The 23,699-nt window shown below is 46.4% G+C and overlaps 9 protein-coding genes across 9 annotated transcripts; 4 read left to right on the forward strand and 5 right to left on the reverse strand.

Moving 5' to 3' along the window:
• Positions 1-247: 247 nt before the first annotated feature.
• Positions 248-2,429, forward strand: C7974DRAFT_337487 (ent-kaurene oxidase). Its single transcript, XM_046139211.1, has 4 exons — positions 248-578; positions 646-931; positions 1,003-1,611; positions 1,678-2,429. Exons 1-4 carry the CDS (start codon positions 321-323, stop codon positions 2,157-2,159), a joined length of 1,635 nt encoding a protein of 544 aa, XP_045996290.1. The 5' UTR covers positions 248-320; the 3' UTR covers positions 2,160-2,429.
• Positions 2,430-2,811: 382 nt separating this feature from the next.
• C7974DRAFT_396197 (KR domain-containing protein) lies at positions 2,812-4,526 on the reverse strand. The gene has a single exon (XM_046142052.1). The coding sequence runs from the start codon at positions 4,500-4,502 to the stop codon at positions 2,934-2,936; it is 1,569 nt and encodes a 522-aa protein (XP_045996291.1). The 5' UTR covers positions 4,503-4,526; the 3' UTR covers positions 2,812-2,933.
• A 191-nt stretch (positions 4,527-4,717) lies between these two features.
• On the forward strand, positions 4,718-6,165 carry C7974DRAFT_202398 (membrane bound O-acyl transferase family-domain-containing protein). Its single transcript, XM_046136802.1, has 2 exons — positions 4,718-5,574; positions 5,629-6,165. Exons 1-2 carry the CDS (start codon positions 4,763-4,765, stop codon positions 6,038-6,040), a joined length of 1,224 nt encoding a protein of 407 aa, XP_045996292.1. The 5' UTR covers positions 4,718-4,762; the 3' UTR covers positions 6,041-6,165.
• Positions 6,166-6,517: 352 nt separating this feature from the next.
• C7974DRAFT_337491 (general substrate transporter) lies at positions 6,518-8,566 on the reverse strand. Its single transcript, XM_046139212.1, has 5 exons — positions 8,316-8,566; positions 7,562-8,235; positions 7,154-7,500; positions 6,780-7,066; positions 6,518-6,715 (listed from the first exon to the last, which is right to left on the reverse strand). The coding sequence occupies exons 1-5, from the start codon at positions 8,452-8,454 to the stop codon at positions 6,594-6,596; spliced, it is 1,569 nt and encodes a 522-aa protein (XP_045996293.1). The 5' UTR covers positions 8,455-8,566; the 3' UTR covers positions 6,518-6,593.
• A 1,942-nt stretch (positions 8,567-10,508) lies between these two features.
• Positions 10,509-12,439, reverse strand: C7974DRAFT_463964 (cytochrome P450). The gene is made up of 5 exons (XM_046146252.1): positions 12,234-12,439; positions 11,372-12,175; positions 10,977-11,291; positions 10,752-10,918; positions 10,509-10,680 (listed from the first exon to the last, which is right to left on the reverse strand). The coding sequence occupies exons 1-5, from the start codon at positions 12,342-12,344 to the stop codon at positions 10,515-10,517; spliced, it is 1,563 nt and encodes a 520-aa protein (XP_045996294.1). The 5' UTR covers positions 12,345-12,439; the 3' UTR covers positions 10,509-10,514.
• A 273-nt stretch (positions 12,440-12,712) lies between these two features.
• On the reverse strand, positions 12,713-13,710 carry C7974DRAFT_202407 (uncharacterized protein). Its single transcript, XM_046136803.1, has 2 exons — positions 13,000-13,710; positions 12,713-12,872 (listed from the first exon to the last, which is right to left on the reverse strand). Exons 1-2 carry the CDS (start codon positions 13,670-13,672, stop codon positions 12,826-12,828), a joined length of 720 nt encoding a protein of 239 aa, XP_045996295.1. The 5' UTR covers positions 13,673-13,710; the 3' UTR covers positions 12,713-12,825.
• Positions 13,711-14,960: 1,250 nt separating this feature from the next.
• Positions 14,961-16,083, forward strand: C7974DRAFT_312763 (isoprenoid synthase domain-containing protein; the record flags this gene model as incomplete). Its single annotated transcript, XM_046138379.1, has 4 exons — positions 14,961-15,154; positions 15,205-15,470; positions 15,536-15,693; positions 15,766-16,083. 4 exons carry the CDS (start codon positions 14,961-14,963, stop codon positions 16,081-16,083), a joined length of 936 nt encoding a protein of 311 aa, XP_045996296.1.
• A 608-nt stretch (positions 16,084-16,691) lies between these two features.
• On the forward strand, positions 16,692-18,787 carry C7974DRAFT_455692 (cytochrome P450 monooxygenase-like protein). Its single transcript, XM_046145976.1, has 5 exons — positions 16,692-16,969; positions 17,029-17,121; positions 17,177-17,246; positions 17,316-17,660; positions 17,713-18,787. The coding sequence occupies exons 1-5, from the start codon at positions 16,904-16,906 to the stop codon at positions 18,627-18,629; spliced, it is 1,491 nt and encodes a 496-aa protein (XP_045996297.1). The 5' UTR covers positions 16,692-16,903; the 3' UTR covers positions 18,630-18,787.
• Positions 18,788-18,987: 200 nt separating this feature from the next.
• Positions 18,988-20,982, reverse strand: C7974DRAFT_472871 (cytochrome P450). Its single transcript, XM_046146548.1, has 5 exons — positions 20,719-20,982; positions 20,383-20,656; positions 20,252-20,320; positions 19,593-20,201; positions 18,988-19,528 (listed from the first exon to the last, which is right to left on the reverse strand). Exons 1-5 carry the CDS (start codon positions 20,911-20,913, stop codon positions 19,095-19,097), a joined length of 1,581 nt encoding a protein of 526 aa, XP_045996298.1. The 5' UTR covers positions 20,914-20,982; the 3' UTR covers positions 18,988-19,094.
• Positions 20,983-23,699: the final 2,717 nt, after the last annotated feature.

The following is a 23,699-nucleotide window of genomic DNA, read 5'->3' on the forward strand; positions in this document are numbered from 1 at the left end:
AACAGTGAAACTATCCGAATGTTCCGAAGCACCTGGTGCCACTGATATTTTGAACCGAAAGAGCACATTAATCGTTGGTATTCGGAAAATTGTAGAGACCTATGCATTGCTTGGGATCCTAACCGCATCAAAACAAGCAAAAGGATATGACACAGATAAGTGGCCGAAACTGATGATGTGGATAATGTGCGGATATTAACTTATATGCGGGCTTGGTCCTAGCATGGCTAAAGACGAGTTCCTGTGTGTTCATGGTACATTGCACAGCTTCGCGAGCCTTTTGATTACCCACTCCAGCTCTCTTACAGTCTGTACCAATCATGGATAACATATCTGTGGTTGTCCCTCAATGGGTACCGATCGAGCAACATTATTTCAGCTTTGACAAGCGGTCGTTGATAGCTGCTGCTTTTGCTGGATTATTGGGCTTCGTGTACTTAGTAAGCTTCTTGAACGAGGTCATCTTCGGATTCAGGGCTCCTATTGCTGGACAAAGAAGCAAGTTTGAGCCAGCATGGCTGTTGCGAATGAGGTTCATCCGAGGAAGCCGCACAATTCTTAGCGACGGATACAACAAGGTAAGCTAGCACTCTTCAATTGCTCGCAAGCAACATCTTGGACGTTTAAGACTCACGCAGGTTATAGTTTAGGAACACTGTATTCAAAATTCGCCGTATTGGGGCCGATGTGGTCATCATCCCCAGCAAGTATGTCGATGAGATTCGGACTTTGACTGGAGATAAGACGAGAGGTGTCGAGCCATTCATCAAGGATTTTTGCGGCGAAATCACCAACGGCATGTGCTTTCTCAACAGTGACTTACAGAATCGCGTCGTCCAGCAGAGGCTGACCCCCATTTTGGGTACACTGGCCCCAGTCATGAAAAACGAATTGGACTTTGCCCTGCTCAAAGAGATGCCAGGCTGCAGTGGTGAGTCTTACCCTATATTCACATGCGATTTTGTCGTGAGTCAATTCTCTGATAAGATATGAATCGAACAGAGACATGGACCGAAACCAACATAAATGCAATCTTAGCTGCAATTCTCTCCCGCATTTCGGCCCGCGTGTTTCTCGGTCCCGAAGAATGCAGGAATGAGGAGTGGCTGACAGCCACTGCGGAGTATACAGACCGGGTGTTTAAGACCGGAATGATATTGCGAATATTTCCGAAGCCAATTCGACCTCTCGTCGCGCCCTTCATCCCAATGTACTGGGGCTTGCTCAAAAATGTCGTCACCGCTCGCCGTGTTATCACCAAGATCGTGGAGTCTAGGCGGTCTGCTGAGAAAGAGAGCAATGGAAACTATGAAAAGCCAAAAGACATCTTGCAGGGCATGCTTGATGGGGCTGAGGGAGAAGAAATGTCATTGGCGAATCTTTCACAACGCATGCTTATCCTGAGCCTGGCATCAATTCACACCACCGCACTGACCATGACTCAAACACTCTACGATCTCTGTAAGCATCCGGAGTATTTCGAGCCCATCAGAAAGGAGCTAGTGACGGTTCTCCGTGAAGATGGTGGATGGGGAAAGACAACTTTGAACAAGCTCTGGAAACTGGACAGTCTGATCAAGGAGTCACAGCGTTTCAGCCCCGTATTCATGCGTAAGACTTCCGCTGCTTCCCACACCACCCATAATAACATTCTGGCTCACTCTGACATTTCACTAGTGACATTTCAACGCATCTTCCATCAATCAATTACCCTCTCCGACGGAACTCATTTCCCATCCGGAACACGCATTGCCGTCCCCACTCATTGGATGCTAAATGACTCTACCTATGTGCCTGGAGACGCCGATCCTGCCACCTTTGACCCTTTCCGCTACTCACGCATTCGCGAAGATCCAGCACATCCAGAGAACGCCCAGCGCCATATGCTTGCAATGACGGAGCCTAGCAACATGGCTTTTGGTTATGGTCGGTATGCCTGCCCTGGTCGATTTTACGCTGTGAACGAGATGAAAATGATCTTGGGCCATCTTCTTTTGCGCTACGATTTCAAGTTCATGGAGGGTTGCAGTAGACCTAAGAACTTTACATTCGACAGCGACTTGTATCCGGACCGGTCTGCTCGACTCTTGGTCCGAGAGCGACCCAAGATTGAGGATGGGATAAAAGAGTTGTTGGGAAGAACCACGGTCAAAGACTGAGACCTCGATGGTAAACTATTCTCGCACATTGTGTTGTTGTACATTGTGCAACCCCGTCTTTCAGTCAATTCAATGTCAAGAGAGGCCTCAGTTAGTGCCGTTCAAGTGTAGTGATGAACAGGGAATTACCAAACCTCTTCATCACCCAACTACGTCACAAAAGGTGTAGCACAAGGATATATGGCTGGTGCAGAAGCAGTCACACTGTAGACTGACACAAGTACGCCTAGATTTGTAGAACACCTAGTTTTCAGAAACAATACAATCGCTCCAACCCCAAGAGTAGACCCAAAGCCCCGAGTGATTAACACAGGACTCCTACACAGACTTCAGAAGATTTAGCCAATAATCGTCATAGCTCTCCGAAAGCTTCTCTGCTGATTGGTCACGATTAGAGCTCTTGGTAATTGGGATCAGAGAAGTTTATACTTTACCTTTTTACAAACAATAGAACCTAACTTCGCTATTTATCGCCAAGTCAATAAGCGCGCAAATGCACTTTTAGCTACTACTCCGATTGTTTCTGCAAGGAACAAATAAAACTCATGGCTTAGGCATTGTACTAGAATTTCTAACCTGTTATCACAGCGTAACTAAGCCTAGTATCGTTTCGAGATGTAGTCTTTACACTTGTGTTCAGAATTAAAACAATGGGCATATAAGGAGCAGTAATTAGACTACACTTTCTTAAAGCAGTCACAAGTAGGGGATCATATGACTTGTGAATTAGATCTCAAAATTTCCGTATCAAGGCTTACCTCCTCTTTAATGATCCTACAATATTCCGCTTCTTCTAGCAAGTTGAGAGAAAGGGGCATCTTTCAAGTAACTTGGAGACACACCTGAGGTATAGGCTTTATCACCGGTTGCTAACCCGGTGATCATCTGAGGCGGATACTTGTACCAATCTTCTGAAAGCTGGCATTGGATAACAAATTCAATGATTAGATGCAGGTTATCTTCCGGAATCCCGTATACATCCATCCAAGCACGGACAGGTTTTGGCACAGGATTTTCAGCCAGGACGCCGACGTCTGCAATCATTCCCAGGTCCAGACTAGTTGCCTTTCGGCCTGCTCTGTGCCGAGCCCAAGCAACTTCATCCTGGTAAGCGCAAGCCGATGCGTAGTTTGCCTGGCCTCGGACGCCAAATATGCCAAAACAGGAGCTGAGTATGATGAAGAAATCGAGGGCTTTTGGTAGTAATTCATCAAGATTCCTTGTGCCTGAAACCTTGGGGTTCAGGGATTCTCTCCATTGTTGGAATGTCATTTTCTTCCAGAGAACATCTCTCAGAACCATGCCAGCATGTATCACTCCTGCCAATGGTGGCATTCTTTCATGACACAGCTCCAACGCACTCTTGCAAGATTGCAGGTCTCCAATATCTGCAGGGATGACTTGAATTGAGACCCCCTGACTCTCCAACTCAGTGACAAGAGCGGTGGCACCTGGAGAGCATACACCCGACCGGGATAAGAAGCAAAGATTTCGAGCGCCACGAGCCACCAGAAGCCTCGAGAGACTCCGTCCAACACCTCCGAGGCCACCGGCTAGAAGGTAGGTTCGATCATGGCTAAGTTCGACATGTCGACTCGTGTTAGTCATGGCCTCGTTAAGAGCCGTATCCTCGTAAATGCGTGGAACTCTGATAGCACCATCTTGAATAGTAAACTCTGCATCGCTTGTTTTCGAATTGACTAGGCTGGCTATGGTCCGCGCTGTTTCGATGTACGTTGCTGGAAGAGGGCTTTCTGTCGCGACAGTCACGAATCGCAGTCCGGGAACTTCGTTACGAATCACGCGAGAGAATCCCCGAATAAGGCCAGTCTCTGCATGGTTGGAAGGACAGGCCCAAACAATCTCGGATGCTGTTAGGACCACTTGCTTCAGGAGATGGAACCCGTGCTCGTCGAGGTCTGCCAGCAAGGGCGCTGAATAATCAAGCAAGAACACACATTGCTTGCCCTCGATATCCATCATATCGAAGTCTGAGTCCCACTCAATCTTTTTTGTTTTAAAGGATCGATCTTGAAGCTGACAGGCCAATGCATCGGCGAACTGGGCCAACTGTGCTGTCTTTCTTGGGCTCTCAAAGATGAAGACATCCAAATTATGGCCATCCTGGTTGATCTTACCGGCGCTAGATAGGGCTTCTGATGTTTCGTGAGCAGTAAGTCCTTGATGAACAATGCGACTTTGTCTGTCTTCGCTGTCCGTAAGAGACAGACATGGTTCCCATATGGTTTTGAAGAATGTTTTTTCCGAGTGTTCGTCGACCAGTGATTTGTTCCCGTTCATTGCGATTTGTATAAAGGGGTCTGGGCTTGGTCGAGTTGTCATTGTCCTGTGCAAGCTTCGTGGGACTCACAATGAAGTCGGTGCCTAAATCTTATTGTATGTCTGTTGCATCAGTAAAAATAGCCGAAAGAAGCCGCAATAAAATGACCCGACTGCCTGCAGATTCGGGCTTGGTCCTGGATTAATGAACCGAATTAAAACCGACACAGAAGAGCAATAGAAAATTGAGAGGTTCGCATTCATCATCGTTGTGCCCGTTCAGCATACTGGGCGTCATCTATCAATTCACGTCCCTGTAGATCATGGAGCGCTTCCTCGGCTATCCTACCCCTTTACGAGCCTATGGATACTTTGCTGCCGTACAAGTCCTCAGCACGGCTACTCTAGGCTTCACAAGAGCTGATTCTGCTCGATCACGGATATTCCTCTCTATCATCATTCTTTTACTGAATTTTTTAGGAGACAGGACAATTCAGGCCGCGTCTGATGATCTTTCCGTAAGATTGTTCTTCTCGGGCAGTTGCTGGATACACGCACTTCACATCACATCATTGCTTGTTCAGTCAAGACTGGAGTACACAATAGACGGTGACAAAGTAATCAAGAACAAGTCTGGTGCACCAGAATCAATCTTTGTCTCTCGAGAGCCGTCTGGCGACGGTAAATTCTTGAGTCGTCTGAAATGGTCTCTTGCTATGCAATGGAACTTTCGGCGCATCAAGACCTCCAAGCCCAGCAAGAACATTCCACCATTTTCCTATACGAATCCACAATATGTGCCTTCAAGAATGAGATTTTGCATCTCTCGGATGTTTTCCATCATTTTATCGGTGGGATACCTGGCCTTGGTTGATCCACACCTACAACCAAAGTTCGAAGATCTGGCTCCAAGCAGGGTCATACTCTTCTCTCGCCTCAAGGAAATAACACTTTTGGAGGTTGTCAGGCGGGTCATGGCAACGATATCATGGCTTGGGTGTGTCTTTGCCTCCAACGAAATATCGTATGGCGCTTTGGCTATAATTTTTAACATCTTAGGACTGAGCGAGCCAGTCATGTGGCCATCCTCGTTTGGTCCTCTGAGGCAGTCGTATAGTCTCCGGAACTGGTGGGGGTAAGTGGGCGAGTCCTTTCGAGCTGAAGGGAATCAAGTTTAACTTTTATGCAGGGTTACGTGGCATCAAACATGGCGGTCTTTCTTATCTGATCATGCCGACCTGGTCCTGTTTCGGATCATGCGTCTTCGCAAGTCCACCTTCTCGTTTTACGCCAAGCTATTTCTCGCGTATTTTATCTCGGGGCTTCTTCACCTGCCTCCGGACATGGCCGCCGGAGTACCCTTATACGAGAGCGGCGCGATGGGTTTCCTTCTCGTTCAAGTTGCTGGATTGATATTCGAAGAAACCATGCAGAAATTAAACAAGAAGATGGGCCTGATTACGAACTCACTCATGGTAAAGACGATTGGATATATTTGGGTGGCCTTCTGGCTGACATGGACGTTGCCATGGCTTGCTTTTCCTCGTACAAGGTATAGGCCACTTAACTTCATGCTTGAGCCCCCTGATGGCCATCTATGATACTTCTATAGGGTAGATTGCGAGAGAAGTTGATGCTGAAACAAAATGTAATGAAGGATCTTGTACTTAGAGGCAATCGCAAGGACACAGCTAGTCACATCAGCAAGTATATTTTAGTTTCGTACAAGCGATTATCGGGCTATTTGATTCCCACTCGATCATTGATGATCCAATTTCCCCATGGATTTTACTATAATCTCAGTCTCTACGCCTGGGAGAATCACCGCGAGACTCCGCTCCCGCAATATGTGCCGAAATTTTACGCTCTATACAAGACTTAGAACGGACAACATAAACGGAGCGTTGATATGACCATTGAAGCACCTGTAAGCACAGTTCAACTCTCACAGACTTCAACGTTCCCTTCGAAATTTACAGATGGAGTTGACCACATTTACTATCTGCCGAACGGCGAACTCTCTCCCAATAAAGCTGTAAGGGAGTATCCAAAGTAGTATAACATTAACCAAGCTTTATGGCACACTGCACGATATACCGCGTTGTTCAGATACGCGGGGAAGCCTTTTAGCTACAAATCGTTGGAAGCTAACTCTTAGACTTGTGCCATTCTCTCCACAGTCATGTTCTTGTTCTGATGACCCCCGATTTGTAATGATACACCCGATTTATCAGTCAGATCGGTTTCATTAGATGCTACAGCGTCTGCCTTCCAATCTATTTGTACAAACGTCAGTAACGCCGTGATGGCTCGTTTTGCATTGCTAAATAGTGAACTTACCTTTCATCTTCCGTGCCGGTACTCGGGCATCCCACATTACCTCCGCTACCTCCAGGGATCTTTGATGCAGCTCAGGCATAAATAAATAAGCCCATATCGCAGCGATGGATGCTATAGAGCCAAAGATCAGGCCGATCTTTGATTGTAGATTTGCATACGGAGCATTCATGAGGTACGGCAAACTGAAGGCGACGATGAAGTCAAAGACAATACGCGTGGTTGTTGACAAAGTGTTGCTTTTGTCGCGCAGCCTCAAGTGTGGCACCTCGGCAGCGATCACTGCACCCCTTGAACAATTAGTTTTTCGAAATTTGAGGTGAAGCCTATGATGTTGGGGGGGCCTGGGGAGCGAAAATGAATAATGCATGACTTACAAGGCTCCAAAGGCACCAGAATAACACGGCCCCCAGAGAACAGTTGCCGCAATGATGCCCTTCTTTTTCGATGTGGTTATGTGACCTATTCCCAAGCCACCAATGGCAAACATCAAGGCGGATGCTATCGAAGAACCGGCAAGATAGACCGGCCTACGACCAAATGCGTCAATTGTAGCAAATGCCACAATTGGACCAATCATCATAGCAACTCTCAGAAGGACTGTCCAGGAGAACGGGTTGAATGTTCCCAAGCTCATGACAAAAAGTGTCCCATACTGTGTGACAAAGGCACCACCCGTGAATTGACTAAAGACAGAAATGGCAAGGGCGATGCCAGTTCTTCGCTAATTGTTGTAAGCCGTCAGCATATGGACAGATCTCAGAGCTGCAGTGATTTCTTCTTACCAGGTTGGTTCCCTTGAATAGGTCAAACCACGATCCAGTGGTGACACTATCGGCCTCAATTGAAGCTGCTAATCTTGCAGTTTCCTCATCTGCATCGAATCCTTTTACTGAGCCGTGGATATGCAACAGGCTTTTGGTCGCTTCCTTGTTGCGATTCTGCCGGACCAGCCAGCGAGGGCTCTCTGGGATGAAAAAGGACAATGTCAAGCAGAGACCAGGAAAGAGCCACATAACGCCAACCGGAATCTGCCATGAGCGATTATCGTGAAGCTTGGATGTTCCGAGAGTGATGAAAGAGCAGATCAGAGACCCGAGAGTGTGACTAATTACGTAAAGAATAACCGAGGCGCCGCGGATAGGTGCTGGAGACAACTCAGCCAAGAGCATAGGAATCAACCAGTTCTCGACGCCTGCGTACAACTGCACAATGATGCGTCCAGCAAGGGCTTGGCCAAATGTAGTGGCAGAGTATGTCACTGCAACACCTGCTACGACAATAAATTGCATACCGATAAAGCATGGCTTGCGGCCGAGATTCTCGCCAACGAAGTAGCCCAGAAGAGTACCGATAACCTTGGCCGGATGCCCTAGCGAGTTGAGAAATGACAGTTGTCTGGCGGTAAAGCCCCATTGTTGGGTTTCCTTGTCATATCTCCCAAACATCTTTGCATATGCTGTCAAATCGGAGGGGTATGATTAGTTCAACTGAACCACATCAAACCATTGGATTATGTGAATGGGATTGGGAACTTACGAGGCATGGCCTGAATGGTTGAGTAAACAGTGTCATCGAAACCGAAGCTGAATACAGAAAGATTCAGAACCAGGTAGATTAGAAGCAATTTTGGCGTGAAGTTTCCCCTCAGGGCCCCAAGGTCTTTGAGGCTTGGCATCGTGACACAGATCCTGCTCAATCAATGGTCTTTTGCTTTGCACGAAATACCGGCGACTGGTTCAGGCCAGGACTTTTATAAGAAAACAAAATGATTCGAGGTAATCATCATTAGGGAAGCTGCAGTGCACATTTCACCATTCCTTGCGATCTTCGTGTTATGACTGAGCGGGTCTTAGGGGACACTGTCGGGGTGATTCAGTCTTTTGCACCGAATTGATTCGCTTTCTCCCGACATGTGGGCCAAAACTCTGCGATGAAGTGAGAGATGATCATGAGTTCGGTCTTATACTTCTCGGCCTCATGTACGTTTCAGCCACGTTCCCTTTTCCAGCCGCACATACTTCTCCAGCCACACAGTAAAGAGTCGCAATCCTGGTCAACAACAGCGAACATATTTGCCACTGGGTATACACAGCATTTGAGAGTAAGTCTTATAATTCCACATCCACCGCTCGGTTAAAAGTAGCCTTAATATTCTCAACATTGCTAAGGCGCTCACAAAAGAAATTGAAACCCCATTTCCTACGCGTGTAGCTACAATGTTCCATGTTTACAATCAGACTTAATGACTCTCAGCCTTAAGCTGAGCTTCGCTCGTATAGACTCCTGGAATAGCCTTGTCTGCCTTACTTAGCAAAGTTCTGGTGCTTCTCGGAGGAGATCCTGATCACTACTGCTGTGGATAGGCTTCAAACATCCATTTCAGTCATCTTCAAGGGTACGTATCTACAGGCGACGTACTTCCGAGCATAAAATACACCTGGATGACTCTATACAACGTCAGAGAGTGCGTGGATATTTAACTTGATTGCATAAATATATTCACGATAATTGGCTTCCACATGCCAATTGATTTGATATAGATCAGTAAGATCAACAAACCCCACCTTATATACCTTGCATATTGCACATTTCACCTTCTCCAGCCACTAGACATCTTCGTACTTAAAAGCAGGTACTGTAACGAGATTCAGTCTTTCTCCACTGTTGATGACGTAGCACCATCAGGAAGGACACATCAGCACTCTGCTGTGTCACAGATCAAAGCAGGAGGAGAAGACACGTTGAATCCAGTACTACGGGCTGACTTGAGGGCTTTTAGTCATTACCAATACAAAACTAACCCTGTACTGTCATAGCCATGAGTAGATAGCTGGCCAATTACTCTCTTACAAACCATTCGAGCCCCAGCTACCTGAAAACAATATATAATACACCTCACAGTCCACAGTCGTTGTATAAGGCTTAAACGACGGCTAAGACGGTCTCAGTAATTGATACCCACGTCTCGAGATTTGACATAAGCCATCTTTTTGGAAGAGGTAGCAACTACCTTCAATTTGGAACATACCCTTACTGCAATTTGAGTTTCATTTACATGCCATTTATCTTCTAACTCTACGGCTAGATCTATTCGAGTACGTTCAAACAGCTTGGAAGATGGTCGGATAGTCTCATGACTAGCCGCCGTAGTCTGTGTGCTTTCGATTCTTGAGTCGACTATAGATGCGACTCGTGAATTGCAGGCGATAGTATGAGGTATCTATAGTTGCTTGAAAGGCTCACGGTCACCGTTACTGCAGAGGAGCCAGGTGGGTATATGTCGTAGGTGTGGACAGGAGGAATATTGTGCGCGCAAGTCCTCATCAGGTATCTGGTCCATTACAAAGGTCTCTTATCCTGTATCTGATCCCTGATACTGTTGATTCCCTATCGTATGTGGTGAGTGGCATTTCGTACGCTCTTAGAGCGATGGCCGGGGGAGTCCATACGCTTGTGCAGCCTGTTGCTGGCTGTCGGGAACAATGGTCTAATTGTACCCTAGTTGAATGACTCGTGCAGAAATATTTGCGTACTTGGTTGTCGTGGGCGGAAATAGGCATTCATCCGCGGGTCTCAGCTGCAAGTAACGTGTCACATCCAGATGCATCCAGGACGAGATTTGCCCAAGCTTATGTAGGCCTTTAGCCAATCATCTAACGTCTTTGGCAATCCTAAAGAGCTTTTTACTTTGTTCATTCAAGCACTATATGGCTATCTTACAACTCTTGTCATGGTTTAAACCTGTCGTTGGATGGGCGTGATTTGTATCATCAGTGGCCCTTTTGCCCACGCCAGCATTGCCCGTTGACGATGCATCCATCTGCGGCTTTCGGGCATTAGCTCGAGATCGAATTCGAATATTAGCCGTGCAAGAATCGTTCTAATCTCCATATTGGCAAGACTTCAAATTCAGTTAACAACCATTGTGCCTTCAAGGATCAAGGCTATAGCCCTTTGGTGACAGTCACTTACTTTTGCCCAATGCAATCTCGAGGGCCATAATTGAACGGCTTAAAACAGCCAGGTTGGTCTGCCTCATTAGTAGTTCCTTCTAACCACCTCTCTGGCTTGAAGTCGTCGGGGTCTGTGAAGTTATCCCGTGATCGGTACGTTGCATAGTGATGAATTGCAACAGCGGACTAAGCACATGTTCTATCAGTCATGTGGCACCAGCTTTTGAGTGTGGAAAGTACTCACTCGCTGGGGTACGAAGTGCCCCGCAATTGTACAGCCTCCGTCAGGCACTTCCCTGGGTAGACCGAGGGAAACGGCCGGGTACATCCGCATTGCCTCACTGATGACCGCGATCATATACTTGAGGCGATATACTGAAGAAAAGTTGATGTCCTCTGCCTTCTTGAACGTTGATCTTATCTCCTCCTTCAGTCGCTTATGCACCTGAGGATGCGTAAGAACGAGGAATATCGTTCCGGAAAGTGTCGTTGATGTCGTCTCCGTACCAGCTGTAAGAAGACCACTCGTCATGCTCACCAATCTATCCATATTTCCTCCCTGATATTGTCAACTCAGTCAGTCCAGTCGGTTGTGTGCAAGCGTCAGGGTAGACACGTCTAAGACATCTGAAGACTCACCCATTCGTCCATTCTCTTGCCCAATCTCTCCACGAAGTCAAGTCTTTCACTGCCCATCGCCAGTCGTCTCTCCAACTTCACTCTTGTCCTCTGCATATGTAGTTCCCTTGCTCTTAACAGCTTCTCTCGAAATAAGGGAATGATGAAACCAAGCCCTAGATACTTGATCGCCAGAAAGTACATGACATTAAAGATTGTCTGCACATTCAGTGCAACCCATGAGTCGTATTTTCCTTTTTCGAGACAGCCGAAAGGCTCACCAAAGGCTAAGTCGCCAATGACATCAAAGAAAAGGAAGTTGAGCCACTGGTTGAGCTCTATACTTTGGGGGTTGCCTGCTGAGTCTGCGCTGACCTCTGTCAGACGATGTATGAACTTATTGAAGTATGGTAGAATTATCGACTCCTGGGCACTCAGCGCTGCATCCGAGAAACCATATGATAACTGTTTTCTGAGCGGGCGATGCTCTTCATGGCTTGCATTTATGAGTGTGGTGACGTCAGTGACACCCCTGTAGAAAAGTCGGTATTTTTCCATATCTGACTTAATCCCCGAGGCTCTCTTGCGAGAGCCCATGATGTCTTTCCAGGCTTGAGGGTCAGTGAAGGAGAGTTCATCTGGCCTGACACGAACTACCTTTCCATACTTTTGGTGAAGCTCATGGATACTGTAGGGCGTAATGCCTCGGATCAAGTCCAAAATGAATGGGACATTGCTTGCCCTATATAGGAACGGTCCAGGGAAATTGCTGAGTGGGTGAAAGTATAGGTTGTATATTACCAGCATAGCCCGGTACCCTAAAAGCTAGCAGCGTTTTAGTTAGAATCAACCAATCACTAAAATCAGAGGTTCTTCTTATTACCATAGTGAATCCTCCAACCACGAGCCTTCCCAAACTCAGCGAAGTTGCTACAGCATTCTGCAATGATTGTTGTTCAATATAGCCTACGGTGCTTCCAGCGGGCTGAACCATTGTAGCAATTATAATGGAGTATTATTTGCAGAAATGGGTATATAGCGATATCTTTAGATGATGTCAAAGATTTAAAAAGGGAGACATACAAGGATATGCAGGTTGTAAACAAGGGACCACGATTGAATATATCGGACTCTTTAGCGATTCGAGAAATCTAACAAAACTCTCCGACAGTTATTAGTAATTCGCATCTTTATCTGTAAACCCCCGGGCGGTGTAGCCAAGGTACCTTCTATTGCAGGCTCGGGCTTTGCCTGCGCCTTAATGAGGAGAAATAGCCAAAAGGTGGCACATACCCTATATCCAAATAAAGGAGTGAGATGCTGAAGCTCTTTAGTCCTCTTAAGATTCAGACTTTTTACTATAGGCTAATTTAGGTGGAAACCAAATGTTCTCCTTTTCTAACAGTATGAACTAGTAGGGATTTCTTCAACAATCCACTAGGTGCTTTCAAATTATGTAGAGAGAAGTAAGATAATCATATCGCTAGTTTCTTAACTAGTGGATTATTAAGGATCTCCTTCACTGGAAAGACTGGGTTAGCTTCGAACTACGAGCAGGTGAACTACTAAGCAGCAAGGCTTAAGAGCAAAACATAAGCTTAAACCCTGTTTCGAGTATAAACGGGATGATAACGAAAGTCAAGGCTTACTATGGGGAGATTTCAAGCTGAGCATAAAATCGAATCGGTCTAGTTGTTCCGAACTACACTCTTGATGCCTGTATCTAGGCAGAAAAATGACAATTCCGTCAAGGGTAACTGGCATCACCCGGACATAGCTTGGATAATGCCCAAGGGCAGGTCCAAAGTCAATCTGTGTGTTATATGAGCTCCAGTTGGCTACGCAGAAGTTAGTGCCCTTGAAATGGAAGCTCAAGTCGCGCATCTGAGAATAGTCAAACTCAGGAGGAATAGGCTGTTTTGACGCCCAACGGTGCAAGGGATAGTCTGCGTTTCGTTGATTCAAGCTCTCGGTCAGATTATCAAGGATGCTGGGTAGGATAGCTGGGCATTCAGCACTCTTGCCTTCCAACTCCATGGCAATGATCTTTTTCTCCATCGATCTGATCGTGTCGAAACTGAGCCTAGGGCGAGGTTTTAGGAAAGAATTGAAATTCCCGACCCGTGAGTTCTTTTTCATATGGCCTGCTTTCTCGAGGAACTGTCGGAGGTCGTAGGCCATATACAGGTCGGAGTATCGGCCCTGCAAAGAATCATCCGATGTATGAGTCCGTGCTGTCAAGATTAGAACCCAGAGCAGCGCAATAACCATCGTGCTGAGAGTAAATGGCTGACTTGTTTGCTGCAGTAGCTCATCTCGCATGGATGAGAGCTTCCGAACAGACCAGCGAAATAGTACACTCTCCACTGTTGAATTGGATCCATGGATATTATCGCTAAGTAATGAGGGGCTATGAGATACAGCGGTCAAATTTGGAGCCTTCATCAAGTTGCTGGTAGCTGAAAGAGTCTTTCTTGTCATGTCACTCAGTTTTTTCTGCCAGTTGATCGGTTCCAAAGGATCGACAGGATAGTTCTCTGTAGAGATACCCTTGATGTGGCAAGCGATTAAATTAATGATGACATCTCGCCCCGCCCCATCTGCGTAACCGTGATGTACTGCAGTGAGGAATATAAGACCTCCTTGAATCTTTGTGTAGGCTGTGTATAATGCGGGCTTCCTCGTCTCTTGCATGAGCGATTTCAAGTGAGGGCCGTAGAAATCATGACCCTTGATCTCATGAAGTAACATGCCGTGTGCGTCGAGCTCATCATGACTAGGCAAGTCAGGGCCAGGGATTTCATCGAATGGGACAGTCAAAGGACCGTCGTCGGACCAAGATATCTTAGTTTTGTTGCCGTCGGATGAATCTTCCCATACATGGCCGGATAGAAACGGTACTTGGCTGACCGTTTTATTAAGACCATTACGCAAACTTTTGACTGCGGCGTCTGTGTCATCAACCTTGAAGGTCAACCACATAAGAGTGTACGCCAAGGGCTGTTCCTGGTCCGACAGAGACAAAACTGCGGTGTAATCGGGCATCCTGTGAGTCGACGTTTGCGGCTACAGGAGTAAGATTTCTGTAGATGGTATTGTATATGATATATGGTAACAAGACGTGTGATGGAGGTAGTTCGATGTCGATTCCACGCCTATCAATAGTACTGAATGAGTTATCGCACACAAAAAAGGCTGCCTATTAATAATGTTGTTTCTGGCTTTCGCAGAGTTCGGAGAGAACAGGAATCGATTTCTAGCTAATCTCTCTCGGAGAATTTCGGACACAGTCTATCTTCGGACTAGTATCGTTCAATAAAGTTTTCGGGATCACCCACTCACTGGACGGAGTGCTTTTCACACGTAGCGTTTATAAAGCATGAAGTGTCTTGACGAAAGATAAACGTTCTAAAGTTTCTATCTTTGCAAACTTTGCGCTGAACCATTTCCTCATCTTTCAGAACAAAATAATATGGAGTATATTAGCCATTTCCCTGTCGAGTCCTCCACGTCCTCAGGCGAATCCTCAGAGTGCTCGACTTTTTCAGATCTGACTCAGGAAAGACTGTCATCTGATTCCTCTCAATCGAATAGATCGCAAACCGAAGAGATGTATAAGGATTCAAAATACAACTCGCTTGCAAGCCAGATTGTTCAGGCACCGTACGATTATGTCTGTTCGTTACCGTCCAAGGGCGTGCGCGATCGGCTGATCGATACATTGAACAATTGGTTGCTGGTGCCAGAGGATTCTGCTATCTCAGTGAAACAGATCATTGGCCTGTTACATAACTCTTCTCTGATGTAATTTACCCTTCTATCCTGATCTGACTACATTTTAACACCGCGTTTAGATTAGATGACTTTCAAGATCGTTCGCCCTTGCGACGCGGTAGACCATCCACCCACACAGTTTTTGGGCCTGCTCAAGCTATAAATACATCAAGCTACGCCATTGTGGAAGCTATTTCCAAGATCCAGAACATGTCAGATATGAATTGTGCGAAGTCGGCGACCAAAAAGATTATAACAATCTTTGAGGGTCAGGCAATGGAGTTGCATTGGACCCACAATGCTGAATGTCCGTCCGTGGAGCAGTATATGCAGATGATTGGTGATAGTGAGAAACGACCCAACTTACCCTTATGCTTCCGAATACGCAAGCTGACGCAAGTTAACAAATAGAAACTGGTGCACTTTTTGGATTGGCGTTTCAGCTCCTGGTGGCACAGGCACCATCCCATATAAGCGAACGCATGATTGTCTGGGCCGACCGGCTTATGGATCTTCTGGGCCGCTACTTTCAAATACGTGACGATTACCAAAATCTCATGTCACCTGATGTAAGTCAAACAATGTCAACTCATCTCACCATGCATGACATGACACTTTGCTAACAATGCCCGAATACTTAGTATGCCGATCAAAAAGGCTTTTGTGAGGATCTTGATGAGGGCAAATACTCGCTTCCCCTGATCCATTGTTTGCATTCGAACCGGGATAACCTGTTGGTGCAGTATATTCTCTCCACCCGAAGAGAGCATGGAGAGTTGACACAACCTCAAAAGATCCTTATTCTGGAACAATTGAAGGAGTGTGGCAGCTTGGAATGGACGCGTTCAATCCTAAACGATCTTTATATCCAGCTAATCGGAGCTTTCGAAACACTAGAGGCAGAATTCGGTGTGGCTAACCCCCAGTTAAGGGGGCTCATTGAGCTACTACAAGTTTAATAGTTGTAGGTAGTTGAAATGCATTCAATGGGAGCGAAATAGGTTGTAATCCAGTTTGTCGTAGTAATTCGTGTAATGCGGAGAAGCTAAAAAAAAGGCATTGAATGAGTTTAGTGAGAATCTGTAGGCTGATGGAAAAGAGACATACCATTGGGTTTCTAGGGAATTAGCATCTATACTACACAAGCAATTACGAAATATCCTTATAATATCAAATGCTAGTATATAGATTTTATGCGTAGCTTATGGTCTGTTGCTAAAAGCCTACATCAGATAACAACAGCTTAGGCGAGTTAGGGTTTAGGTAGTATTGGTCTAACGGCAGAGATTAACTGTCGCAATCTCCCTAGCCCTCAGTGAACAGAAAGAAGAAACCTGATACATAGACGAGTCACCAGGAAGATGCCGTGATCGAGTGTAAAAAGGTAGCAGGTTGTTGGTTTCGGCACAATAACAAAGTTCGGTGATTTTGTTTCCGACAAGATGACAGATTCGGGTCAATCAAGGTGCACGGCCATGCATTAACCAAGGTTCACGCCTTCAGGAACAACATAATGGATGCAATTCTCGCAAGGCGGTACGTTTCGCACAGTTTCTGTTTTGTCTTACCGGACTCGGCCGGCAGTATCAAGTGACTTCTTGCAACTTATCCTTATTTTGCTAAGTTTCGCCATTGCAATAGATCTAATCTTTCAATCGCTTTGAATGATAAGGTTCTGTCTGATCCCTGCATACAGAGATAGTACTTAAGACTCTTTGTGTCGTTTCTGTGTTGCAACTGGATGCTGCCATCAAGGTCCTTTTAAGGTTTTACATCACGATGGCGCTTGCCAACATGGTCGAGCTGATCATGTTTAAGCACGTGATATTGTCTCTCTTTGGCGCGGTCAGTCGCTTCTACTCCCGTATCTGTTGCTGATAGTCATCCAAGCTAACTGAATAAAGGGTCTATTGCACCTGGTCGCAAAATGTGTATACCGTTTGTACTTTCACCCGCTCGCCAAGTACCCAGGGCCGAAAATGGCTGCTCTGACAGACGTATGTATGTTTGTCTATTATTCATGATACGTCAAAGCTTACTATTCTTCCAAAGTTATACTTTTATTGGTCCCTATCTACTGGCAATCATGTCTTCAATATGCAGGCGAACCACCGCAAGTACGGTAAGGAACCAATGCAGATATAAATTGCGTCTTCGTTTACTTGGCTCTATTGGCTCACATCTCAATCAGGTGATATTTTCCGCTTGAAGCCTAACGCACTCTCGTTCAACTCGGTGCAAGCACACATCGACGTTCACAGCCACCCTAAATCAGGATCTAACAAGTTTCTAAAGACTGAGTTCTATGACAACGGCGATGTCCCGCGCCTGAGTAGCGAGAGAGATCCGGTCAAACACGGAGAAATGCGGAGAAGCATGGCACATGGCTTTAGCATGCAAGCCCTTCGTGGCCAGGAAGACGTCGTCCACCACTTTCTTGATATGCTGATAAAGCAGATTGCGAGACTTGGTGAGAATGGAGCCAAAGCTCTTGATGCTTCCATGTTGCATAATTGGGTTACTTTTGATATTTTAGGTAAGCTCAGTGAATATCTACCTGATACTTTCGATTCTGATATATGCTTCAGGGGACTTGGCATTCGGAGAGACGTTTGGTTCCGTAAAAAGCGGCAAGACGCATTGGTGGGTGTCTTTGCTCCTTGACTCGGTCTATCTCGGCTTTCTCACGAGTCTGCGAAGAGATCAGCCGTGGGTGACCATTCTGCTCCCATTTTTCCTACCCAAAGGTATTGTCGAGAACAAAAAGAAGCACTTCGAGATGACTCGCGCCAAGGCCCGCCGACGTCTGGAGCTGGGAGATATGGGTCGAGATGACTTCTTCTCACACATCATACGCAGAGGCACCATGTCGGAGGCAACGATATTGGCCAATGCTCATTCCCTAATTGTGGCCGGTTCCGAGACTACAGCTACCGCTCTGACAGCCACGACCTATTTCCTGCTCTCTAAGCCCGAGACTTACAAGCGCCTTGAAGCTGAGATTCTTGGCTCATTCAAATCGGCTGAAGACATCAATTCGACGGCGACATCGAAATTGACCTATCTCAACGCGGTGTTGAACGAGGGATTACGTGTTTTCCCACCTACAGCACCAGGTCTCCCTCGGTACTCCCCAGGAGCCTATGTCAATGGAAAGTACATACCGAAAGGTGTCGAGGTGCAGGTTGATGCCTATGCGCTTCAGCATGATCCGCGTTACTGGAAGAACCCGGAATCTTTTATTCCCGAGCGCTTTGTTGGTGAGGGTCTCGGCGATAATATGAGAGCTTTTGTGCCCTTTTCCGTCGGCCCGAGGGCTTGCATTGGTAGCAATCTGGCCTTGATTGAGTTGAGAGTGGTGCTGGCAAAGCTCATGTGGCACTTCCGCTGGGAACTGATCTCCAAGGATCTTGGAGATTGGAATCACAAGTGCCAGAATTACATGTTATGGACGAAGCCGCCCCTCATGGTTAAGTTCCACCCTCGCCAGCCTGTGGAAGGTTGAGACTTATAGATCTTCCAGTCTGCAAGAATTCTACTGTGGGAGGAAGTCGTATCTGATGAAGTATCAGGCCTATCAAATATGAAGCCGAGGAGGATGGATTCTATAGTTCAGCAACACAATACTGTGGTAGGTTTCGCAAAGTAGGAAGAAAACACTCGGCATTTGATTGATGCTTATGTAAAGCCCTTGTATCTATCTCTAGTTGCATTCCCGTTGTCACTGTCCGAGCCCTTAACGTTTCGGGAGATTGTGACAATTTCGAGCATCACGATGTTAGGTGTGCGGTTCGCAGCAGCGCATGACCAATCTTAACTTCATACGACAGTTCTCAAAACACGCGAATGAATTCAAACAATCTGTAAATTTATCTTGGCTTCAGTATATATGTAATACGGGCCAACTGAGTAGTATCCAGAATGATTCATTGTAAAAACAGACCCTAACCTCTTTGACAAAGCAGTACTGTCAGATTGAGTCCAGGTCGATCTCGACGTGTTTCGCATTGCGTACCATCAAGGTGGTAGTTGGATTAACGAAACAGCTGAACCCGCTCAACATTGTCTTCGACTGCGGCAATGAAGATAGTTTCCAATCATACTTCATCACCAGATGGCACACGGCAACCTTGAGTTCATGCGCGGCGAAGAAGCGACCAGGGCAAGCATGCTCGCCATGGCCAAAGGCTAGGTAATCAGGCCCAGTGGCTACCAGCTGGGCATGCTCACCTTTGACTGGATCGGAGCGCAAGTTGAAGAACCGGTAGGGGTCCCACTTGTCGGGGTCATTGTAGATGTCGGGATCCCTCATTCGTGAGGTTTCTACTATAGTGCGCATGCCTGGCTTTAGCTTGAGTCCAGTGGAAAGCACCACGTTCCCTTCGACGCGGCGACGCATCGTAGCTATTGTTAATTTTGATATCAGCACAAGGGTCTCATGATGGCTTTCTTGTGATTTTCGACTTACCGAGAAGAAGGGGCGTCACCCTTTGCGTCTCCTTTATGACACTATCGAGAAGCTTCATGTTGTAAAGAGAACCCTTCTTCCAACCCTGGCCCCGAAGAGAGTCGGAAATCTCGCGACGAAGCGGTTCGATAATTTCTGGATGAGTCGCTATGTCTAGCATTACCTTGGCCAGTAAATCAGATGTACTGTGAATCGCTGCAAAGGACAGTGTGAGCTGGTATACCGCGGGATCATACTTTGTTCCTCTGGTCAAAGCTTCATGCTCTGCCCAGCTGATAGCGTCGTCCCACTCCGGTACCGGCTTTCCGGCTTGGAGTGCGGCTTTTGTCGCAGCTTCTCGTTCGTCAATGACGGCCATAACAACTCTCCTACATTCGTCAATGAGGCTGCGGGCTTTGTTGCACTCGGGAACAAATCGGTAGATAAACTTCCTCAAGAACTTGGGATACATCCGGAGCTTGGTAGCAGCGACGATCACCGTCATGGCGTAATCCTGGGTGACTCTAAGCCAATGCTCGTCTCGACATAGTTCTTCACCAACAAACACTCGCGAAGTGACTCTGGTGACGATATCAAAGGCTGCCGGTCTCAGCTTGATTTCTTTCCATTCTAACCACTGTGAGCTTTGCCTAATCAAGTACGAGATTCTCTTGACCTACCAGGAGAGTACCCCAAGTTGGTTGCTACGGCTCTTGCGGCCTCTTCCGACATTGGTTCAGAAGTCTTGACTGGATAGAGGGTGATTTCTTAGCTTCGCTATACCAAACTAGGAACGGAATGGTCATCTTACCCAACGACTTGGTCAACTGCTTCTTGATGACTGCCTGGAGGATCGCATCGCCGTGGCTACCAATCTTTGCTATGTCAAATCCAGGAAGGTCTCCGTTCAGGTCATTGTATGTAGCCGTGGCTAGACTCAATTTTGGGTTGTTGCGAATCTCATCGGCTAATTCAGGCGGCAGGACGAGGACTTCTCCCAGATCGCTAGTCACCCGGTAGGGCTGTGCAGGGTAAAGTGTCCGGGCTTTGTCCAAGATGTCTTTGCTTGAGGTAAGGAAAGCTCTCTTTAGTATACTTCGTGAGTCGGAGTCTGTCTTGTACAGTTGGGTCATATATAAGAACTAACCTTAGTTCTACCAAGCGAAAATAACGAGCTGGCCTGATTAACAAGCGGTGGCTGTTTCGAGGCCGAGTCTGAGAGAAAGATGTATGTGAAAATGGCGACAAGTAAGACTGTCAGAGTATAGCCCAAGGGGTGAGCATTGAACTCGATTACCAAGTGCTCCAAGCTTAAAAGAGGGAGGGCCAATGTTGAAGACATGACGGCTTCTTGTGTCGAAACAGTCTCATCAACACATTCAAGTGTCAATTAATATAGCGAGTAAGCCAGCTTCTAATACAAGTCTTTTCAGTTAGCAAGAAAATGACTTGCTTATAGGTTTTCAAGTGGCAGTGGTAAATGCCGATTGTATACGTTGGTTCGGATAGTTAAAGCGTTGTCCGGCAACCAACCCCCGCCTATTTATATACTTTCGGCACATTCTAGCTTAACAACACTGTGTCCCTGTGCACGTCTTGCACGTAGAAGGCCTTTGCACGCGCTCAGAATCCAAAATAAGTACAATTTTCTTGACATAAGAGATCAATAAATTGAACCAGTCTCTCATATGGATAGGACTGAAAAGCAAGCCATGTGAGTAGCCATGCCGCAGTGCTCTCTCTCTTTCGGAAAGCTCCAAAGGTCGAATACTAGAATCTTGACGAAAAAAATGGCAACAAGAGGCGTGTCCGAAGTAAGAACTTTGCGCTAACATGTTGCTGTGGGATTGCGCCTGCATCTCTCACATGTCTTCGTCTGGGGTCCCTCCCTTCCTCGCTCCCTCAATAATGATCCCAACATACCCAAAGATGTCAGCCAACCCCCATATTCTTCATGGAAACATTGCAGCCATCAACCCTGAATCCAAACTGTGTAACCCAAAAACAAGATGTGAACAACCCATGAAGCCTAGAGACGAAATCGAACACAAGACTCACACACAAACCAGACATGAGATCGAGCTTCACGCTAAACATTGCCTCAATCGCCCAATTGAACCACTAAAAATAAAGGATTGTTGCACAGCTCACCCATGATACCGAAACCACGGGATTTAGATACGACGTCTGGAGATGTGGCCCCAGCCATGACAGTCTAATACACAATGCAATCGAATTATGAGTCAGAATCATACGGTCGTACCGTAACATGCCACTGAAACCTTGGAATCAAAAGCGACATGTGGAGAAATTGGAATACGGAACTTTAACACGGGATGCACACATGAAAATGCGCAGCCACAACACATGGAGCGAAACTCAACATTGCTTGTAGCCCTGAAGTGCCATCGCAAAATTCTAACACACGGAATACACACAAGAAAAGCGATCATGATCTTCCGCATGGAGCCTGAGCGTGGGTTCCAGCAACAACATGTGAAGCCCGAATTCGAAGATACACGCACCCTAAACACGAAATCCTAACCCAAAACAAATGACGAGCTCAAACGTGGAGTCCAGAAACAACATGCGTAGAGATGTTCGAATACTGGGTTCTTGGCGTAAAACCTACGCATGGAATTTGAAGTTGAACTCCAAATACAACGCAAAGATGGTGTCTGAGCTTGAACACTCACAGGAAGTCTGAAAGTCATCCGTCGGCATTTGATGTGTGGTGTGACCCTCAACGGAAAATGAACTAGGAACCCGGATACGAAGTCTGAAAATAAGTACAGAGCCAAAGCCTCGATCAGATGTCCTGGGCGGTGGGTCCTTGAATAGAAAGTCAACACGAAATTTCTACATCAAATCTGGACATCAACACTGAGCGCAGAGTGCAAAGTTAGAATCACAAGGTTGCATACAATGGCATGATGTGCGGTGCGACCCCAAACCAGAAGTTAGCAAGATGTCAGAACATGAAATCTGACATCACCTCCCGAACGAGATTCGAAAGAAAGATATGAACAAGCAATGTGCCGTGGATGCCCAAAGATAAAATCGATGAGAAGTACGGCCACGGAAATCGAAGTCCCGCCACTTCAAAGCCATGTGCAGCCAGATCTCACAGAAAGTCAAGAAGATGTGGAAACATGCTATCAGACACGAACTCCCGAAACAACATGTGAAATCCACCAACAAAAGTTTTATGTGCAGTGAGGACCTCGACAGAAAGGTAACACAAAAATCGAAAATAGATTCGATATGACGTCTGGCATTGGAATCTGCCCATGATGTTTGAAAGCTAGCAATCAAGACTACATGTGCGGCGGAATATCAAAGCGAACGGCAACATGAAATCTGGAACGAATTTAATGCAAACTCTAAACATAGAGTCTGGCCGTAACGTCTAACAATATTGATAGAGAGCAAACGTGTGGCGGGATCTCAAACCGAATACTGAAGAGGAAGCCACGGAGTGTGATGGCATACATTATAACGAAAACAAGTGCGGAACCTGGCCATGGCATGCAGAGCTGAGATTGAAGACGATTTCAATCATGAAAATCAAAGTTAAAAGACTCAAATGTCCTGGGCGGAGCAAAATCTAAGGTCTGCCGTCCAGAAAACGAGACTGATATGAAGACTCGAAAACGACAATCCTGATATAAGATCCGGAAACTAAATGTGATGACTTGGAGCCTCAATATGAACGAATAACGACATCCTGACAAGCCTTTGGAATGGATATACGACGAATGAATGTGGAGAAGCACCTGATCGTAAGATGTAAACATGGAGTCCAAAACCTTAATACAGGCGATGCCTGTGCAGTGCATGACCGAAGAGAAGGTGTAGGGGCATGATGGTCACCCACCCATGGCACCGAAAAGAAACGAGGAATTCGGCGATGGAATGTCGAGCTGAAGTGGAAGATGAGTCGAATCATGAATTCTGAGCATGGAACCTAAAAGCACAGCGGAGTGAAAGCATGCGTGGGAGCGAGACGAAAGGCAAAGCCATAGCTAATGATGTCTCGTCGCGCCGTGCATTCTTCCCTCTTCTACTACTCTCTTGCAGTACACATCTACCGGTCTCAGTAGACGGCTAACCGAATACAAGAAAACG

The sequence above is a fragment of the Boeremia exigua genome (assembly GCF_020726555.1).
Source record: "Boeremia exigua strain MPI-SDFR-AT-0100 chromosome Unknown C7974scaffold_7, whole genome shotgun sequence".
Taxonomy (NCBI): Eukaryota; Fungi; Ascomycota; class Dothideomycetes; order Pleosporales; family Didymellaceae; genus Boeremia; species Boeremia exigua.

Excerpts from the sequence above, each read along its gene's own strand:
- C7974DRAFT_463964 (XM_046146252.1), bottom strand. The coding sequence starts at position 12,344 with ATGGTTCAGCCCGCTGGAAGCACCGTAGGCTATATTGAACAACAATCA. Across the intron at positions 12,176-12,233 it reads TGGTTGGAGGATTCACTATG|CTTTTAGGGTACCGGGCTAT; the intron begins GTAATAAGAAGA and ends AAACGCTGCTAG. Across the intron at positions 10,919-10,976 it reads GGCACTTCGTACCCCAGCGA|TCCGCTGTTGCAATTCATCA; the intron begins GTGAGTACTTTC and ends ACATGTGCTTAG.
- C7974DRAFT_202407 (XM_046136803.1), bottom strand. The coding sequence starts at position 13,672 with ATGCGAGATGAGCTACTGCAGCAAACAAGTCAGCCATTTACTCTCAGC. Across the intron at positions 12,873-12,999 it reads CAGCTTGAAATCTCCCCATA|TGAAGGAGATCCTTAATAAT; the intron begins GTAAGCCTTGAC and ends CAGTCTTTCCAG.
- C7974DRAFT_472871 (XM_046146548.1), bottom strand. The coding sequence starts at position 20,913 with ATGTCTTCAACATTGGCCCTCCCTCTTTTAAGCTTGGAGCACTTGGTA. Across the intron at positions 20,321-20,382 it reads GCAGTTGACCAAGTCGTTGG|TCAAGACTTCTGAACCAATG; the intron begins GTAAGATGACCA and ends CCCTCTATCCAG. Across the intron at positions 19,529-19,592 it reads GGTGACGCCCCTTCTTCTCG|CTACGATGCGTCGCCGCGTC; the intron begins GTAAGTCGAAAA and ends AATTAACAATAG.
- C7974DRAFT_396197 (XM_046142052.1), bottom strand. The coding sequence starts at position 4,502 with ATGACAACTCGACCAAGCCCAGACCCCTTTATACAAATCGCAATGAAC.
- C7974DRAFT_337487 (XM_046139211.1), top strand. The coding sequence starts at position 321 with ATGGATAACATATCTGTGGTTGTCCCTCAATGGGTACCGATCGAGCAA. Across the intron at positions 932-1,002 it reads AGAGATGCCAGGCTGCAGTG|AGACATGGACCGAAACCAAC; the intron begins GTGAGTCTTACC and ends TGAATCGAACAG. Across the intron at positions 1,612-1,677 it reads TTTCAGCCCCGTATTCATGC|TGACATTTCAACGCATCTTC; the intron begins GTAAGACTTCCG and ends ACATTTCACTAG.
- C7974DRAFT_337491 (XM_046139212.1), bottom strand. The coding sequence starts at position 8,454 with ATGCCAAGCCTCAAAGACCTTGGGGCCCTGAGGGGAAACTTCACGCCA. Across the intron at positions 8,236-8,315 it reads AACCATTCAGGCCATGCCTC|CATATGCAAAGATGTTTGGG; the intron begins GTAAGTTCCCAA and ends CCGATTTGACAG. Across the intron at positions 6,716-6,779 it reads ACCGGCACGGAAGATGAAAG|ATTGGAAGGCAGACGCTGTA; the intron begins GTAAGTTCACTA and ends TTGTACAAATAG.
- C7974DRAFT_455692 (XM_046145976.1), top strand. The coding sequence starts at position 16,904 with ATGGCGCTTGCCAACATGGTCGAGCTGATCATGTTTAAGCACGTGATA. Across the intron at positions 17,122-17,176 it reads AAATGGCTGCTCTGACAGAC|TTATACTTTTATTGGTCCCT; the intron begins GTATGTATGTTT and ends ATTCTTCCAAAG. Across the intron at positions 17,247-17,315 it reads GGCGAACCACCGCAAGTACG|GTGATATTTTCCGCTTGAAG; the intron begins GTAAGGAACCAA and ends CATCTCAATCAG.
- C7974DRAFT_202398 (XM_046136802.1), top strand. The coding sequence starts at position 4,763 with ATGGAGCGCTTCCTCGGCTATCCTACCCCTTTACGAGCCTATGGATAC. Across the intron at positions 5,575-5,628 it reads AGTCTCCGGAACTGGTGGGG|GGTTACGTGGCATCAAACAT; the intron begins GTAAGTGGGCGA and ends ACTTTTATGCAG.